The sequence below is a fragment of the Scyliorhinus canicula genome, chromosome 13 (assembly GCF_902713615.1).
Source record: "Scyliorhinus canicula chromosome 13, sScyCan1.1, whole genome shotgun sequence".
Classification (NCBI taxonomy): domain Eukaryota; kingdom Metazoa; phylum Chordata; class Chondrichthyes; order Carcharhiniformes; family Scyliorhinidae; genus Scyliorhinus; species Scyliorhinus canicula.
The window spans coordinates 15667169-15684883 of NC_052158.1; the positions used below are offsets into that span (position 1 = coordinate 15667169).

Consider the following 17715-nt stretch of genomic DNA (forward strand, 5'->3'; position numbering starts at 1 on the left):
CTGCTGCGTACTCACATATATACTGCTGTGTACTCACATATATACTGCTGCGTACTCACATACATACTGCTGCGTACTCACATATATACTGCTGTGTACTCCCATACATACTGCTGCGTACTCACATACATACTGCTGTGTACTCCCATATATACTGCTGTGTACTCGCATATATACTGCTGCACACTCACATACATACTGCTGCGTACTCACAACTGCTGCGTACTCCCATACATACTGCTGTGTACTCACATACATACTACTGTGTACTCCATACATACTGCTGCGTACTCACATATATACTGCTGTGTACTCACATATATACTGCTGTGTACTCACATACATACTGCTGCATACTCACATACATACTGCTGTGTACTCACATACATACTGCTGCATACTCACATACATACTGCTGTGTACTCACATACAAACTGCTGTGTACTCACATATATACTGCTGCGTATTCACACACATACTGCTGTGTACTCACATACATACTGCTGCATACTCACATATATACTGCTGTGTACTTACACACATACTGCCGTGTACTCACACACATACTGCTGCGTATTCACACATATACTGCTGTGTACTCCCATACATACTGCTGCGTACTCACATATATACTGCTGCGTACTCACATATATACTGCTGCGTACTCACATATATACTGCTGCACACTCACATATATATTGCTGCATACTCACATACATACTGCTGTGTACTCACATACATACTGCTGTGTACTCACATATATACTGCTGTGTATTCACATATATACTGCTGCGTACTCACATATATACTGCTGCGTACACACATAAATACTGCTGCGCACTCATTTATATACTGCTGCGTACTCACACACATACTGCTGCGTACACACATAAATACTGACTCACACACATACTGCTGCATGCTCACATATATACTGCTGCGTACTCACTACTGCTGCATACTCACATATATACTGCTGTGTACTCTCATACATACTGCTTTGTACTCCCGTACATACTGCCACGTACTCACATACATTCTGCTGTGTACTCACATATACACTGCTGCGTACTCCCATACATACTGCTACATACTCACATACATACTGCTGCGTACTCACATACATACTGCTACATACTCACATACATACTGCTGCGTACTCACATACATACTGCTATATACTCACATACATACAGCTGCAAACACATACTGCTGTGTACTCACATACATACTGCTGTGTACTCACATATGTACTGTTGCGTACTCATACACATACTGCCGCGTACTCACATACATACCGCTATGTTCTTACACACATGGTTTACACAGGCATGCACAAATTCTTAGATTATATGCATATCTTTCTACATATTTCATGCACGCTTTCATAGAAATACACGTAACTGTGCACGCACATCCACACTCAACCTGCACACTTACATGCACATGTTTGCACTCTCACATAAGCACGATCGTCACGTATCCACCCGTACACCCACTTGTCCGTACCGTGCGCACACAGACGTGCAAATGTGTGCACACACGTAGTCATTTTTAGGGGCCCTTCCTATTTGTGTCTGCCCCAAGAGAAAGACTCCACCCCAGTGAATGCGATGTTTGACAAACGGGCCACTTCACTGTGAAGATGGGGGTCTCCCTGTATCGGGAGTACTCCTGGCTTTTATCGACACTGCGTGTTATTGAAGGCTCCGTTGAGTGAGGCTGCAGTTGTATTAGGCCTTTTCAGAGGGCTGTGAGTCAATGCTGAGTCACGTGTAGGCTAGACCAGGTAAAGATGGCAGATTTCCTTCGTTCCTGGCATGTATGTGAGAAACCACCACCACACCATCATCTGCGCGGACCTCATTTGACCAGCCTGCTTTATACTTTACAGAGGTACACCGTGTTGTACCCACTCATAGTTGGCTACCTCAAACTGTAATCTTGTGCCACTAGTCCAGTTTAGCTTTTTATAAATTTAATCTTGAAAAGGCCAGTGTTTATTGCCCACCCTTAGCTACCCCAAGACAGTAGTGATTGTTCGTATGTGATGGGCCATCTCTTTGAAAACCACAGTTTGTCGTAACTAATGGGCTTGCTAAGCTGGTAAGAATCGTAATGGTGTGAGACTGGAGTCAGGCCAGGCAAGGACGACAGGGTCCCTTCCTTCAAGGACACCAGTGAACCTGATGTGCCTTTTTACAAAATCCATCAGCTCACGATCATGATTACGGATGATTTCACTGAATTTAAATTGTGAAGCAGCTGTGGTGCCATTTGAACCTTCGTTCCCCAGAGAACAATTTCAAACCTCTGTGTCGTAATATAGCCACTGCGCCACCATATCCACTTCATTGCTAACAACCTCTGTCTAATTTTACCTGGTTGCAGCTGCCTGTGCCTGACTTAGCTGTGGAACTTGGGTGGGGGGTGTGGGACGTCTCTCAGCACTGCTTCTGAAGGCTGTGGGTTCAAGTCCCGCACCATGCCCTGAGCACCAAAATCAAAATCAAGGTTGGCCCTCCAGTGCTGAGGGAGTGCTGCACTGTCAGAGATGCCATCTTGCTAATTGTACATTTCACCGAGGCCTCATCTGCCCTCTCAGTTTGGCACAGAAGATCTCATGGCACTATTTCAATAACAGTGGTGGGGGCTAATCCTGACAATGTATATCTCCAAATCAACATTGTAAAAAATGATAAACTGATCATTACCTCATTGCAGATGTGGGAGCTTGCTGTGAGCAAATTGGCTGCTGCGTTTCCTACATTACAACAGTGCCGACACCGCAAAAACTACTTTGTGACAGATATCCTGTGGTCGGGCAAGTTTATTATGCCATAAATGCAAGTTTTTCTTATCTCCGCTGTTTCCTGGCTCCGCCAATCTTTATTTGGTTGCACTGGATGCCATGTGAGGAACCAACTTTTCCCAGTGCTACCTGTTGGTACCTGACATTAGCTGGCTATCTCTGGGTTATGTGGCTCTATCCGTTCGACCTGACTGATGTGTCTGATTCTACCCTCCTCCCTTTCCTGACTAGATCTGTCTCATCAAAACAATCCTAATCTGCCTTCCAGAAGAATAAGGGGGTCTCACATCCACTCCCCTTACCCCCACCACCACCCCCCCCCCCCCTCCCCCTCCCCCACCTCCAAACTGTCAGATCATAGAGTCATAGAGATCTACAGCACAGAAAAGGCCCTTTGGGGGCAGCACGGTGGCACAGTGGTTAGCACTGCTGCTTCACAGCGCCAAGGTCCCAGGTTCGATCCTGGCCCTGGGTCACAGACCGTGTGGATGTTGCACATTCTCCCCGTGTTTGCGTGGGTTTCGCCCCCACAACCCAAAGATGTGCAGGGTAGGTGGATTGGACACACTAAATTGCCCCTTAATTGGAGAAAATGAAATTACACTAAATTAAAAAGAAAGAAAAGGCCCTTTGAGCCATTGCGTCTGCACTGGTCGAAAACAACCGATTCTAATCCCGTTTTTCAGAACTTGGCCTGTAGCCTTATACGCTTTTCCATCGCAAGTGCACTTAAATGTTATGAGAGCCTCTGCTTCCACCACCCTTGCAGTCAGTGAGTTCCAGACTCCCCACATCCCCTCTAAACCTCCTGCCCCTTACCTTAAATCTATGCCCCCTGGTCATTGACCCCTCCACCAAGGGGAAAGGTTTCTGTCTACTCTATCTATGCCCCTCCTAATTTTATCCATCTCAATCAGATTCCCCCTCAGTCTCCTCTGCTCCAAGGAAAACAATCCAAGTTGATCCAATCTCGCTTCATAACTGAAACTCTCCGGCCCAGATTGAATTCCATTTCCCACTGATCAACCCATCTGACCAGCCCGGCTGTACTGAAGGAGAAAGATGCTGGAAAGGAGAAGATTAACAATAATTGAGGTCTTTAGAATTATGAAGAGGTTTGCTAGGGTAGATGTAGAGACGGATTTTCCACTTGTGGGGGAGCAAGGGGCCAGGAATATAAGATGGTGGCGGCGTGTTATAGTTCACTCAGGCTGTGGCAACATGCAGTTTTGCATGTGTGTCGTAGTCTGGAGCTATGGATTGTGATGGTAAAGGCCCCAGTGTTCCTCCCACCACGTGGCTGATCAGGAATCCCTCCCCCTCTTACTATCTGTCATTGGCGTGCATCGGAAGGATTTGCAGGTTGGCACTCGATCTTTTTGGCCGTTTTACAAATGCACACTCCTTGACCATCAAATCCTTGGCCATCGCTCAGAGGCAGGGATGCCACACACTGCGCCACAAGACCTCTTAGTTAGAAGGCGATCACTAATAGGGAATGGAAGAGAAGCATTTCAGTTCAGGAACTGATATGTGGAGTGCTTGAGATGAACAGTCTGGATACCTTTAAGGAGAAAGTAGAATATTCAAATAGGGTTGGATGTGTAGGGCTGGGAGGGGTCTCACGGAGAGCATGCACCATCAAAGCCTGCTTCTCTACTCTATGTAACTTTGTCACTCAATAACCCTTTCAAACTTATTCAAAGGTCCAAGTCTAACGTGGACGCGAAGGCAGTTGAAGTTTGTGGCCAATAGACGCGAGCTTGAATCCCTTGGTGCCGCTTAGAAAAGATGAGCTTCAGTTTCATGTGTTAACGCACGAGGGTCATTTTGCAGGAACTTGCCTTCAGTTGGATCATATTTGTTTCTTCTTCACTCTGACTCCTAAAGACCTCCTCCATCTGCTGCTGCAGGAAACTTAGAGACTTCTCAAGCTTATCCTGTAAGGAAAGTTACAATGAGTCGAAACTGAGATCAAATCCCAGTGTTTAGATGCATGCAGGAAACGCGGTGAACAACAGGATGCATTTCTACCTTTAGCACACCAATATCACCAGCACACACTCCCATCCCAGGCGTAGGAAGGGTTAGATGCAGAGGGTCATTTTCCAAGTACTCACCAGCAAGCAGTGTATTGATATCTATATTCTAATGTGTGTTTCCAGTGAGCAAGATACTTGTCGGCAGTGCCTGCTTGAATAATTAGCCCTTGTGCGATGAAAATTGACCAGTTGCACTGAAATTCCCTCAAGTGTTTAGTACTCTGGGAGTACATACATGCATCCTTAAATAAGGAGACCAAAACTGTATGCATTATTCTTGGTGTGGTCTCACCAATGCCCTGTACAGTTGTAGCAAGACTTCCCTAATCTCATATTCTATCTCCTTTGCAATCACTCTGTGCCTGCATGTTAACCTTTTGTGATTCATGTTGGCGGACACCCTCCATTCCAGAGCATTCTGTAAGTTCTCTCCATTCAAATATCATTCTACTTTTCTGGTCTTTCTGCCAACCTTCATTTTTCCTACATTATATCCCATCTGCCAAATCTTTGTAGACCCTTTGTATCCTCCTCACAACTTGCTTTCCTCCATTTCTTTGTGTCAGCAGCAAATGTGGCAGCAGTACAGTCAGTCCCTTCATCCAAGTCATTAATAAAGATGGTTTATAGTTGATTGCCCCAGCACTGAGCCCTGTGGCACTCCACTAGTTATAGTTTACTGACCTGAAAATGACTCAATTATCACCATTCTCTGTTTCCTGCTAGATAGCCATGCTAATCCATGCATCTATATTACTCCCAATGACATAAGCTCTTATCTTAAGCAGTTACCTTTTATATGACGCCGTATTGAATGCCTTTCAGAAATCAAAATCCACGACAATTACCTCTTTATCCACTCCTCAAAGAACTCTAATAAATTTGTCAAAAATGCTTTCACTTCCATAAAACCAGACTTTCCCCCTTTGACAGATGGTAGGCTAACTGCTCCTGCCTTCTCTTTCCCTCCATTCCTGCATAGGAAAATCACATTTGTAGGTTTCAAATCCAATGGGAACTTTCCAGAATCTAGGGAATTTTGGAAGATTACAACCAATGCATCAACTATCGCTGCAGCCACGTCTTCTAAGACACAACGGCGCTGGCCATCAGCAGGGCCGGCCCAAGGTACCGGCAACTCGGGCAGTCGCCCGGGGCGCCATGTGCTAGGGGGGCGCCAGAGACTCGGGTCCCGCGCATGCGCAGTTGGGCCGGTGCCAACCAGCGCATGCGCGATGGCCGCCCTCCCCCAGGGCGGCCCTCTCCGCCGCCCCCCCCCCCCTCCGGCCTCCGCCCCCCCCCCCGCCTCGGCCCTGCCCTGGCCCCGCCCGCCCCCGCCTCGGCCCCCCCCCGCCTCGCCCCCCCTCCGCCTCGGCCCCGCCCCCCCGCCTCGGCCCCCCCGCCTCGGCCCCGCCCCCCCCGCCTCGGCCCCCCCTCGCCCCCCCCCCCCCCCCCACCCCCGAAGGGCGATGAAGTTCAGCTTGCCCAGGGCGCCAGCAACCCTAGGGCCGGCGCTGGCCATCAGGATGGGGCAACTTATCAGCCTTTAGTCCTATTTTTTAAAAATTCATTTACAAGATGTGGGCGTCGCTGGTTAGGTCAGCATTTAGAGCCCATTCCTAATTGCCCTAGAGAAGGTGGTTGTGAGTTGCCTTCTTGAACCCGCTGCAGTCCATGTGGCGCAGGCACATCCACTGTGCTGTTAGGGAAGGACTTTGGCCCTGCGATAGTGAAGGAACAGCAAGTGAGTGACTTGGAGGGGAACTTCCAGGTATCTACTGCCAATGTCCTTCTAGATGGTCTTGGTTGTGGGTATGAAAGGTGCTGCCTAAGGAGGCTTGGCGATGCAGTGCATCCGTCTAGATGGTACACACAGCTGCCAATGATCCTCGGTGCTGGAGGGAGTGAATGTTTAAGAAGAGGTAGCCATCAAGTGGGGCTGCTTTGTCCTGGATGGTGTCAAGCTCCTTGAGGGTTGTTGGAGCTGCACTCATCCAGGCAAGTGGAGAGTATTCCATTACACTCCTGACTTGTGTTTTGTTGAATCCGCCCCTCCAGATTTTCCGGTTGCTCAACGCAGATAATTGCATTGTAATAAACTTTGTTAGGAAGGAAATGGAAATAATTTAGGACTTGGATGGTGCAATCTAAGTGGGAGCGAGGGACAGAGGGATCTCAAAGTTCAAAAACACCACTCACGAAAAGTTGTGCCACAGTTTAGTGAGGCGATAAATATAAACAAACCAAAGTCTGGGATTTATTTCTGGAGCAATCGAAATCGACAAGAAGGGAATTTATGTTTAACCTGTATCGAATCTTGGTGAGACCACATTTAGACTTCTGCGTGCATTTCTGGTTGTCGTAGCACAAGAAGGATATAGAGGCATAAGGAGAGGGCACAGGGAAGATTTACAAGGATGATATAAGAAGTGAGTATCTGGAAAGGATTGTCAGGTTGGGCCTCTTTTCCCTTGAAAACATAAGGGTGAGGTGTTTAAAATTGTGACAGGTTATGTTAAGAGTGGATTAAGGTTGGGTTGCATACTTGCTTTACAAAAATCACAGACAAAACATATACGACTGATATTAACAGAGCAATTTACATGTAAAAGAAAATTCAACACCAGTATTAGTTTCGAAAATTTACCATCATTTGACAAGAAATAATTAAAAGAAATATTAATTTCTTCTTCTTCCTCCCTACATACTTTCAATTACTCCACCTGGCTTCTTTCTCTTTCTGCTTGGGTATCTCCATTCCATTTCCTCAACATCTCGGACGGTGTCAGCTCTGAACCTTGACTTTGGTTACCAGCTCCGCTTAATGGTTGCGACTGCGATATTGATTGATTTGTCTTCATCAAAGGCCCTGGCTTACTTTCCTCATGCAGGTGGTTTCTGTGGTGCCGGCAAAACTTCAATTTCTTTCTGACTTGCACTTGGAGCTGTAGGAGGAATTTGGGCTTGTGGAGGTTCTCCCCTTTTCAGGTTTTCTCTTTCAAGTTAATGGTCTACTACATGACACTGTCCGTGTCTCTCCCCCTCTCTCCAACCATCACTAGGTATGTAAATGTGCCTAATAACATTGCAACAGTGCCAGTCACTTATTTCTCCTGATCACTTTGACACATTTTTTAACCATGCACTGAACTCTCAAGGTTTCATACCCTGTGCATCATGACTCATCTTCACTTTATCTTGCTTTATTCTTACTTTGCTATTGATGTCAGGCGTAAGCAAACTATACCTTGCCCTAGGAGCATGTTTAAACACTTCTAACTTGTAAGGTGAGCAACCCACTGTGGACTGTGGGGTTATTCTGTAAGAGAACAGAAAATTGTCCAGCCTGTGTGCTATAATAATAATCTTTATTGTCACAAGTAGGCCGGCACTAACACTGCAATGAAGTCACTGTGAAAAGCCCCTAGTCGCCACATTCCGGCACCTGTTCGGGTACACAGAGGGAGAATTCAGAATGTCCAAATTGCTAGAGAAATGTAGAAATGACAGCCTAGTTCGGCACTTAGCAAATACATCTGCAAAGACCTCTTCAAAACTGTACACTTCTTTCTGCAGCACCATTTGGTGCTGAGTGCTTTCATGGCACTAGAGTGTTTTACTCAGAAACATTCAACATTTTCCGTTGCAATCTGTGGGTCATTATCTGACACCAACATATCTGGCAATTTATAAATGGCAAACCAACTTCTCAAAGCCTCAAAGGCACTTGTGGCCCTGGGCATAAACTCAACATTTATCCACTTGCTATAGCTATTGAGCAAAACAAGGTACTCTTTTGCTTCCACTTCACAGACATGTTCTCATTCCCTTGTGTTTCACCAAGAAATGAAAGGGACCTTGGCTTGTTCATTTCTCGTTCTGAGACACACTCCACAACGTTTCACCCACTCATCAATATCTCAATCTATCTTTGTATAGGGACTACTTTATTACTCTTGACAATGTTCCTACAATAATCTCACTCTGAGCTTTGGTAGAACAATGACTCCCAAATCCCATACAACACAGCTTTGATCTACACTCACTCCATTTCTACGTGTGAACTGTTCCTGCAATTTCTCATCATCTCACTCTTTAGACCAGTCATTAATGATAGAAGTGAGCACATTACTGAGCACCACATCCCTGTGAATTCCTTCACTATTTTCTCTGGCAGGCACTGCCGTGTCATTTGTGTATTGGGTAGTAACTCACAGGCAACTCAGTGTCTAAAAATGAATCGGCATTCAGGGAAAGCTCGAAAGAGCATCCACATTTGCATGATCTGCTAACTTATGATATTTGGCACCCTAATGGTGGCCAATGATATCATTTGGTCCTCCCTGCTCAAAGACCACTCTGTGCTCTCTTTGCACTTCATCAATGGTCTTACTGATCCCTACTGTAAATAACTCAGCCCAGTTTAATGCTATCTTCTTCAACCAATTTCTTCCCATTCTGTTTCCTCCCCTTATTACCGAGGGGAAGTAATAAGATGGATCATTAGTAATAAGAGTGTATTCCACTCTTAACTCAAACCTCATCTAACATTGGAATGTTCTTACTGGAATAACTAGTCAGTTTCACACTCTGTGTAAGGGAGTGTGACTCTTGTGCTCTTCTTCTGAGGTAACAGACACTCCTGCAGCTATATAACCAACAAAAGTAAGCTGTGGATCTCTGACTTTAATTTTTTACGGTGGGCATTGGAAATGAAATTATATCTTCAGCTCCTTTACTCTTATCCTCCATGTTTCTCTTCTCTTCTGACTAAGCACAATTCATGATCTCCTGCCCGATAACATCGGCTTCTTTTTCCTCGCGTTCAAGGATTTCCACACTATATATCTAGCTTTAGATCGACCATGCCTTCAACTTGGTGCATAACTGCAACCAGGAGCCTTACCAAGACTGAGAGCATTAGTGTCCCCCCCCCCCCCCCCCCCCCCCCCCCAACTCCTGCAGGCTTTTAAAAATTCATTTGTGAGATATGGGCATCGCTGGCTGGGCCAATGTTTCGTGCCCTTCCCTAATTGCCCTTGAGGAGGTGTAAGCTGCCTTCTTGAACCACTGCAGTCCTTGAGATGTAGGTACACCCATAGTGCTGATAGGGAGGGAATTCCATGATTTTGACTCAGTGACAGTGAAGGAACGGCGATATATTTCTAAGTCGGGGTGGTGAGTGACTTGGAGGGGAACTTCCAGCTGCTGGTGTTCCCATGTATCTGCTGCCCTTGTCCTTCTAGATGGTAGCAGTCTTGGGTTTGGAAGGTGCTGTCTAAGGAGCCTTGGTGAGTTCTTGTAGCGCATCCTATCGATGATACACACGGCTTCCACTGTTGGTAGGTGGTGAAGGGATTGAATGTTTGTGGAAGGGGTGCCAATCCAGCGGATGGCTTTGTCCTGGATGGTGTTGAGCCTCTTGAGTGTTGTTGGAGCTGTACCCATCCAGGGAAATGGAGAGTATTCCATTACACTCCTGACTTGCGCTTTGTAGATGGTGGACTGGCTTTGGGGATGGGTGGGGGTCAGGTAGTGAGTTACTCTCTGCAAAATTCATAGCCTTTGACCTGCTCTTGTAGCCACAGTATTAATATGGCTAGTCTAGTTCAGTTTGTGCTCAACGGTAACACCCAGGATGTTGATTGGGGGGGATTTAGCGATGGTAATGCCATTGAATGTCAAGGGGCAGTAGGAGATGGTCTTGTTGGAGATGGTCATTGCCTGACACTTGTGTGGTGCAAATATTGCTTACCACCTGTCAACTAAAGCCTGGCTGTTGTCCAAGCCTTGCTGCATTTGGACACGGACTTCGTCAGTGTCTGAGGAGACATGAACGGTGCTGAATATCGTGCAGTCATCAGTGAACAGCCCCACTTCCGACCTTATGATGGGGGGAAGGTCATTGATGAAGTTGCTGAAGATGCTTGGGCCCAAGACTTATCTTGAGTGATATCCTGGAGCTGAGATAACTGACTTCCAACAATCATGTTCCCTTATGCCAGGTATGCCTCCAACCAGTGGAGAGTTTTCCCTGATTCCCATTGACTCCAGTTTAGCTAGGGCTCCTTGAAGCCACACTTGGTTAAATGCTACCTTGATGTCGAGGGCAGTCACTCTCACCTCACCTCTGGAGTTCAGCTCTTTTGTCCATGTCTGAACAGAGGCTGTAATGAGGTCAGGAGCTGAGTGACACTGAGCATCAATAAGCAGGTTATTGCTAAGTCAGTGCTGCTTGATCGCACTGTTGATGATCACTTCCACCACTTTGCTGATGATTGAGAATAGACTGATAGGGCAGTAATTGGCCAGGTTGATGTGCCCTGCTTTTTGTGTCCAGGCCACAACTGGGCAATTTTCCACATTGTTGGTTAGATGCCAGTGTTACAGCTCTATTGGAACACCTTGGTTAGGGATGCGGCAAGTCTTCAGTACAAGTGCCGGAATATTGTCAGGGCCAATACCTTTACAGTATCTAGTGCCATCAGCCATTTCATCATATCACGTGGAGTGAATCGAATTGGCTGAAAACTGGCAGCTGTGGTCTCTGGAGGAGACCGAGATGGATCATCCACTCGGCACTTCCGGCTGAAGATTGTTGCAAATGCTTTAGTCTTACCTTTTGCACATCATTGAGGATAGGGATATTTCTGGAGCCTCCTCTTCCAGTGAGCTGTTTAATTGTTCACCACCATTCATAGCTGGATGTGGCAAGACTGAAGAGCTCAGATCTGATCTATTGGTTGTGAAATTGCTTAGCTCCGTCTACCACTTGCTGCTTATACTGTTTGGCACACAGGTAGTCCTGTGTTGTAGCTTCACCAGGTTGACGCCTCATTTTCCGTTAGGCCTGATGCTGCTCCTGACGTACCCTCCACCACTCTTCATTGAATCAGTGTTGATCCCCAGGCTTGGTGGTAATTGTAGAGTGGCGGAATATGCCAGGCCATGAGGTTACAGATTGAGGCTGAGTATCTGTTGCTGCTGATGACCCGCAGCACCTCATGGATGCCTAGTTTGAGTTGCCAAACCTGTTCTGAATCTATCCCACTTAGCATGGTGGTAGTGCCACACAACATAATGGAGGGTATACTTTTTTTTTAATTTAGTGTACCCAATTCATTTTCTTTTCCAATTAAGGGGCAATTTAGCGTAGCCAGTCCACCTAGCCTGCACATCTTTGGGTTGTGGGGGTAAAACCCGCGTAATCACGGGAAGAATGTGCAAACTCCACATGGACAGTGACCCAGAGCCGGGATTGAACCTGGGTCCTAGGCGCCATGAGGCAGCAGTGCTAACCATTGTGCCACCTTGCTGCCCCATGATGGAGGATATACTCAATGTGAAGACGGGACTTTGTCTTCACAAAGACTGTGCGGTGGTCACTCCCATCGAACCAGTCATGGACAGATGTATCAACAGCAGACAAATTGGTGAGGATGAGGTCTAGCATGTTTTCCCCTCTTGTTGGTTCCCTCACCATCTAGGCCGTAGTCTAGCAGCTATTTCCTTTAGGACTTGGCCAACTCGGTTAGTAGTGGTTCTACTGAGCTACTCTTGGTGACGTCCCCCATCCAAAGTACATTCTGTGCCCTTGCCACCCTCAGTGATTCCTCCAAGTGGTGGTGGACAGTACATGGTAATCAGCAGGAGGTTTCCTTTCCCATGTTTGATCTGAAGCCATGAGACTTAATGGGGCCTGGAGTCGATGTTGAGGATTCTAAGGAAAACTCCCTCCCGACTGTATATCACTGTTCTGTCACCGTTGCTGGATTTGTCCTGCCAGTGGGGCGGGACATACCCAGGAATGTTGAGTGATGTCTGGGACATTGTCTGTAAGTATGACTATGTCAGCCTGTTGCTTGACTAGTCTGTGAGATAGCTCTCCCAATTTTGGCACAGCCCCACAGTGGTAATAAGGAGGACTTTGCAGGCCCGGCAGGACTGGGTTGCAGTTGTCGCCTCCGGTGTCTAGGTTGATGCCAGGTTGTCCGTCCAGTTTCATTCCTTTGAGACTTTTTAGCAGTTTGGTACAACTGAGTGGCTTTCTAGACCATTTGCTGTGGGTCTGGAGTCACATGTAGGCCAGACCAAGTAAAGACAGCAGATTTCCTTCCTCCAGGGACATTGGTGAAGCAGATGGGTTTTAATGACATTCAACAATAGTTTCATGGTCATCATTAGACTTTTTATTCCATGTTGTTTTTTATTGAATTCAATTTTCACCATCAACTGTGGTGAGATTCAAAACCAGGACATAAGAATATTACCCTGGCTCTCCCATGGCCCTGGAATGGGGCATTTAAACATTACCCTGGCTCTCCCATGGCCCTGGAATGGGGCATTTAAACATTACCCTGGCTCTCCCATGGCCCTGGAATGGGGCATTTAAACATTACCCTGGCTCTCCCATGGCCCTGGAATGGGGCATTTCAATGGCTGCTGATGGCTACGGCAATAGTTACAATGGCATTTCTGACTCTGAGACTGTGAACTTTGCCTGGATCGCCACTAAATTCCAGTGGACCTCCCCCCACCAGCTCAGGGAAAGAACTTGCATTTCCATGGCTGTAGCTCCATCGCAGGCCTCCTTCCACATAAGCTTATTGCCTTTGCTGAAAAGCTTGTCCTGGATTTAATCATTCTGTATGCCTTCAATGATCGTGCCTCTCAGGTTGATTGCTAAGTTACGCCCTACCCACAGTGGTGAAAGAGTTTTTTAAATTTGAGAATGTAATCTGCAGCAGTCTCACTTGGCAACTACCTCATGAAACGCAACTCTCAGTGCAATCTCATTCTTAGTCATAATAATGAAAATCGCTTATTGTCACAAGTAGGCTTCAATGAAATTACTGTGAAAAGCCCTTAGTCGCCATATTCCGGCACCTGTTCGGGGAGGCCGGTACGGGAATTGAACCCGCGCTGCTGGCCTTGTTCTGCATTACAAGCCAGCTGTTTAGCCCACTGTTCTAAACCAGCCCCTTACTAGACCAGCTTTTGTTATTCATCTCTAATTGCTCCTGAGAGGGTGGTGGTGAACTGCCTTCTTGAATCAATGTAGTCCCTGTGGTGTAGCCATGCCTTAATGAGTCCAGAATCTCATTAATTTCAGAATTGACAACGGTATTGAGGTCATGCAGGTAATCTTGGTTTGACACCACCTCAAAGCATCTAGCCCCAATATGGTGAGGAAAACAATTACTTTATCCTAATCTCCCATTCTATTCGGTTTCAGCCAAATGTGTAACCTTTGATCGTAATTATACCAGTCCTCTTTGTTGGAGTAGAATTCCCCTGTTGTTCCCAAATATGCGTTCAGCGTCATTTTAAAGACATACTGTGTTGACTCACTGTGTACCTGAATGCAACGTTCACATGGAACAGTCTTTCAAATTACTCAAGCTTCCTCAAAATCAACTTTAGTCATTCCAAAACATGTGTCAGAAGGCTTCTTGAGTCCTTAATTTGCCAAATGAAGTTAAAAAAAAAATTCAATCGAGCATGAGAAACAACGAGACCAGGAGTGGGTCTCCTCAGAAGAATGCAGAGGTGAGAGTCTGTGAGACAGAGCAAGATCGTGAGGTGGTGGTGGTGCGGAAGCAGGCTTACATTAACACTGCAATGAAGTTACTGTGAAAAGCCCCTAGTCGCCACATTCCGGCACCTCTTCGGGTACACAGAGAGAGAATTCAGAATATCCAAATTACTTAACTGCATGTCTTTCAGGACTTGTAGGAGAAAACCGGCGCACCCGGAGAAAACCCACACAGACATGGGGAGAACGTGTAGCCTCCGCACAGACGGTGGCCCAGTGGGGAATCGAACCTGGAAATGCTGGCGCTGTGAAGCAGCAGTGCTAACCACTGCTATATAATGTAATGAATATAATGTAGGTCAGTGCAAAGTTATGCATTTCTGTAGGAGGAATAAAGGAGCTGAATATTATTCAAATGGAGAAAGACTGCAGAAAACTGCAGCGCAGAGGAATTTGGGAATCCTCGTGCATGAATCACAAAAAAGCTAACATACAAGTTCAACAGGTAATAGGGAGGGCAAATGGAGTGTTGGCTTTCATTTCAAATGGAATGGAGTATAAAAATAGGGAAGTCCAGCTAAAACTACACATGCCACGAATTTGACCACACCTTGGATACTGTGAACACTATTGGTCCTCTTATCTAAGGAAAGGTACACTGGCATTGGAGGCAGCTCAGAGAAGGTTCACTGGTGTTGCCTAAGGAGTGATTTTCTTATGAGGAGAGGGTGAGTAGGTTGGGTTTATACTTGGAGTTTTGAAGAATGAAAGGTGACCTTATTGATACACATAGGATTCCCAAGGAGCTTGTCAGGGTAGATGCAGAGAGGTTGTTTCCCCCTGTGGGAGAATCTAGGACCACAGGACATGACCTCAGAATAAGAGGTCACCCATTGAAGACAGAGATGAGGAGGAATTTCTTCTCTTAGAGGGTACTAATCTTTACCACAGAGGGATGGAGAGGCTGGGTCGTTAAGTATTTTCAAAGCTGAGGTGGACGGATTTTTAATCAGTAAGAGAATCAAGGGGTTTTGGGGATAAGGCGGAAAATTGGAGTTGAGGATTATCGTTTCAGATCTGCCAATTATCTCTTAGAGCGGCAGAGCAGATCTGATGGGCCGAGTTGCTGAATTCTGCTCCTACGTCTTATGGTCTACTGGGGTTTCATGCATAGAAGGGAGTAAGACTGAGGCCAGGAGTGGGGAGTGCGTGGGGGGGGGGGGGGGGGGGGGGGGGGTAAAAGGCAGTGCGGAGAAAGCAAGAGTTCAGGCAGAACAGTGAAAAAGAGCAAGACCAGGAGTGGGCGCTGTGCAGAACAACTATCCACTGCCACTGTCAGTTGGCCTCAATTTGCAGAGCGAGACTAGCTGCGTGGGTTCAATCCCCATACCGGCTTAGGTTATTAGCCTTCTCAACCTTGCCCCTTGCTTGAGGTTCTGTGATTCTCAGGTTAAATCACCACCAGTCAGCTCTCCCCCTCAAACGGGAAAGCAGCCTTTAGGTGACTTTACCTTTTATCATGGGAGTGTGCCTTTAAGAAATGTTTTTGTCTTATGGCTTCATTGATGTCATTGTGTGGGTGGAGCTGGGCTGTGGCTCTGGGTTTTTACTTTTGTTTTTGAGTTGGTTTTACTTTCGCTTCTAGTTTGACCTGGTTTGTACAGCACAGGTTGCAAAAGAAGGTTTTGTGTTTCTCTATCTGCATTTTAAAAGCTGTTTCCAGACTGCTTGATAACTTGAAAAGAAATAATTGTTTTCTGGAAGAAATTCAAACCTGCTGTTTTGGAAAGGACACAAGAGCACCTGAAATGAAATGAAATGAAAATTGCTTATTGTCACAAGTGGGCTTCAAATGAAGTTACTGTGAAAAGCCCCGAGTCCCCACATTCCGGCGCCTGTTCAGGAAGGCCAGTACGGGTGTCAATCATCTAACAAGGTCTTGAGTGCTGTGTGCTGGGCCACACCTTTGAAAGGGGTTTCTGTTTTTTGGTATCTTAAGGGGGAAATTTATTAAGGGTTATACATCGAGTACTGTAGCTGTGTGGGGTATTTATGTTGGTAGTTGATAAAAATGCTTTCTGTGTGTGTTTATAAAAATGTTAATTAAATTTGTAGAATAAAGCTTGTTTTTGATTAAAAGTGCTTAAGGCGTCTAATGATTAACACCTGAAAGGTAGGCCCTTGTGCTCACCGTAACCAAAATCAATAAACAGTTGTAGGTCCGGGATAAAAGTCTATCTTTTGTGATTGGTTGGCTTAGTAAAGACAATGAGGGGTGAACATATTTGTGTTTGCTTTTCAGGTGGTGTATTTCAATTGTGTTGTGGACAATGGCTCTTCCAGAGGCTCGGAAGATTTTTGGGGTGGAGAAGGTCACACGTAGTACCTTACAAACAGAGACCAAAAAAAAGGCTTTTAGATTTTGCAAAAACATTGCAGCCTGATAAAATACGAAAAGAAGAGATAATTGCGGCAGTAGCTGAGCATTTAAAATTTCCTGAGACACAGTCAGAATCATTGGAAATGGCAAGAACGGGCAGCAGGGTGGCCTACTGGTTAGCACAACTGCCTCACGGCGCTGAGGTCCCAGGTTCGACCCCGGCTCTGGGTCATTGTCCGTGTGTAGTTTGCATATTCTCCCCGTGTCTGCGTGGGTTCTCGCTCCCACAACCCAAAAATGTGCAGAGTCGGTGGGTTGGCCACACTAAATTGCCCCTTAATTGGAAAAAATAATTGGGTAATCTAAATAGTTTTTAAAAAAGGAAATGGCAAGAATTCAATTACAGATCAAGCAGCTTGAACATGAAAAAGAATTAAAGTAACTTGAATACGAAATGAGGGAAAAAGGAAGAGTGCTCAGGTGTTTATTATTCTGGGTGTCAGGTAATGTGGGTATTTAATTATTTTCGGAACTGGGTGTTTAATATTCCAGGTGTTTGCGTATGCTGGAATTGATCATTTGGGTGTTAAAATCTGTATGTGGAATACTCTAGTTTTGGATATTCTTGATGGCTCTGTTTAATTTGTCATAGAATTTACAGTGCAGAAGGAGGCCATTCGGCCCATCGAGTCTGCACCGGCTCTTGGAAAGAGCACCCTACCCAAGGTCAACACCTCCACCCTATTCCCATAACCCAGTAACCCCACCCAACACTAAGGGCAATTTAGCATGACCAATCCACCTAACCTGTACATCTTTGGACTGTGGGAGGAAACCGGAGCACCCGGAGGAAACCCACGCACACACGGGGAGGATGTGCAGACTCCGCACAGACAGCGACCCAAGCCGGAATCGAACCTGGGACCCTGGATCTGTGAAGCAGTTG

The 17715-nt window shown here is 46.1% G+C and overlaps 1 protein-coding gene across 1 annotated transcript in view; it reads right to left on the reverse strand.

The window, feature by feature from the left end:
• LOC119976187 (ras/Rap GTPase-activating protein SynGAP-like) overlaps positions 1–17715 on the reverse strand; it is a 506239-nt gene that overhangs the window by 18945 nt on the left and 469579 nt on the right. Inside the window, exon 14 of the mRNA XM_038816494.1 lies at positions 4657–4752. Coding sequence (XP_038672422.1) covers positions 4657–4752 — 96 coding nt within the window. The remainder of the gene's footprint in view (positions 1–4656; positions 4753–17715) is intronic.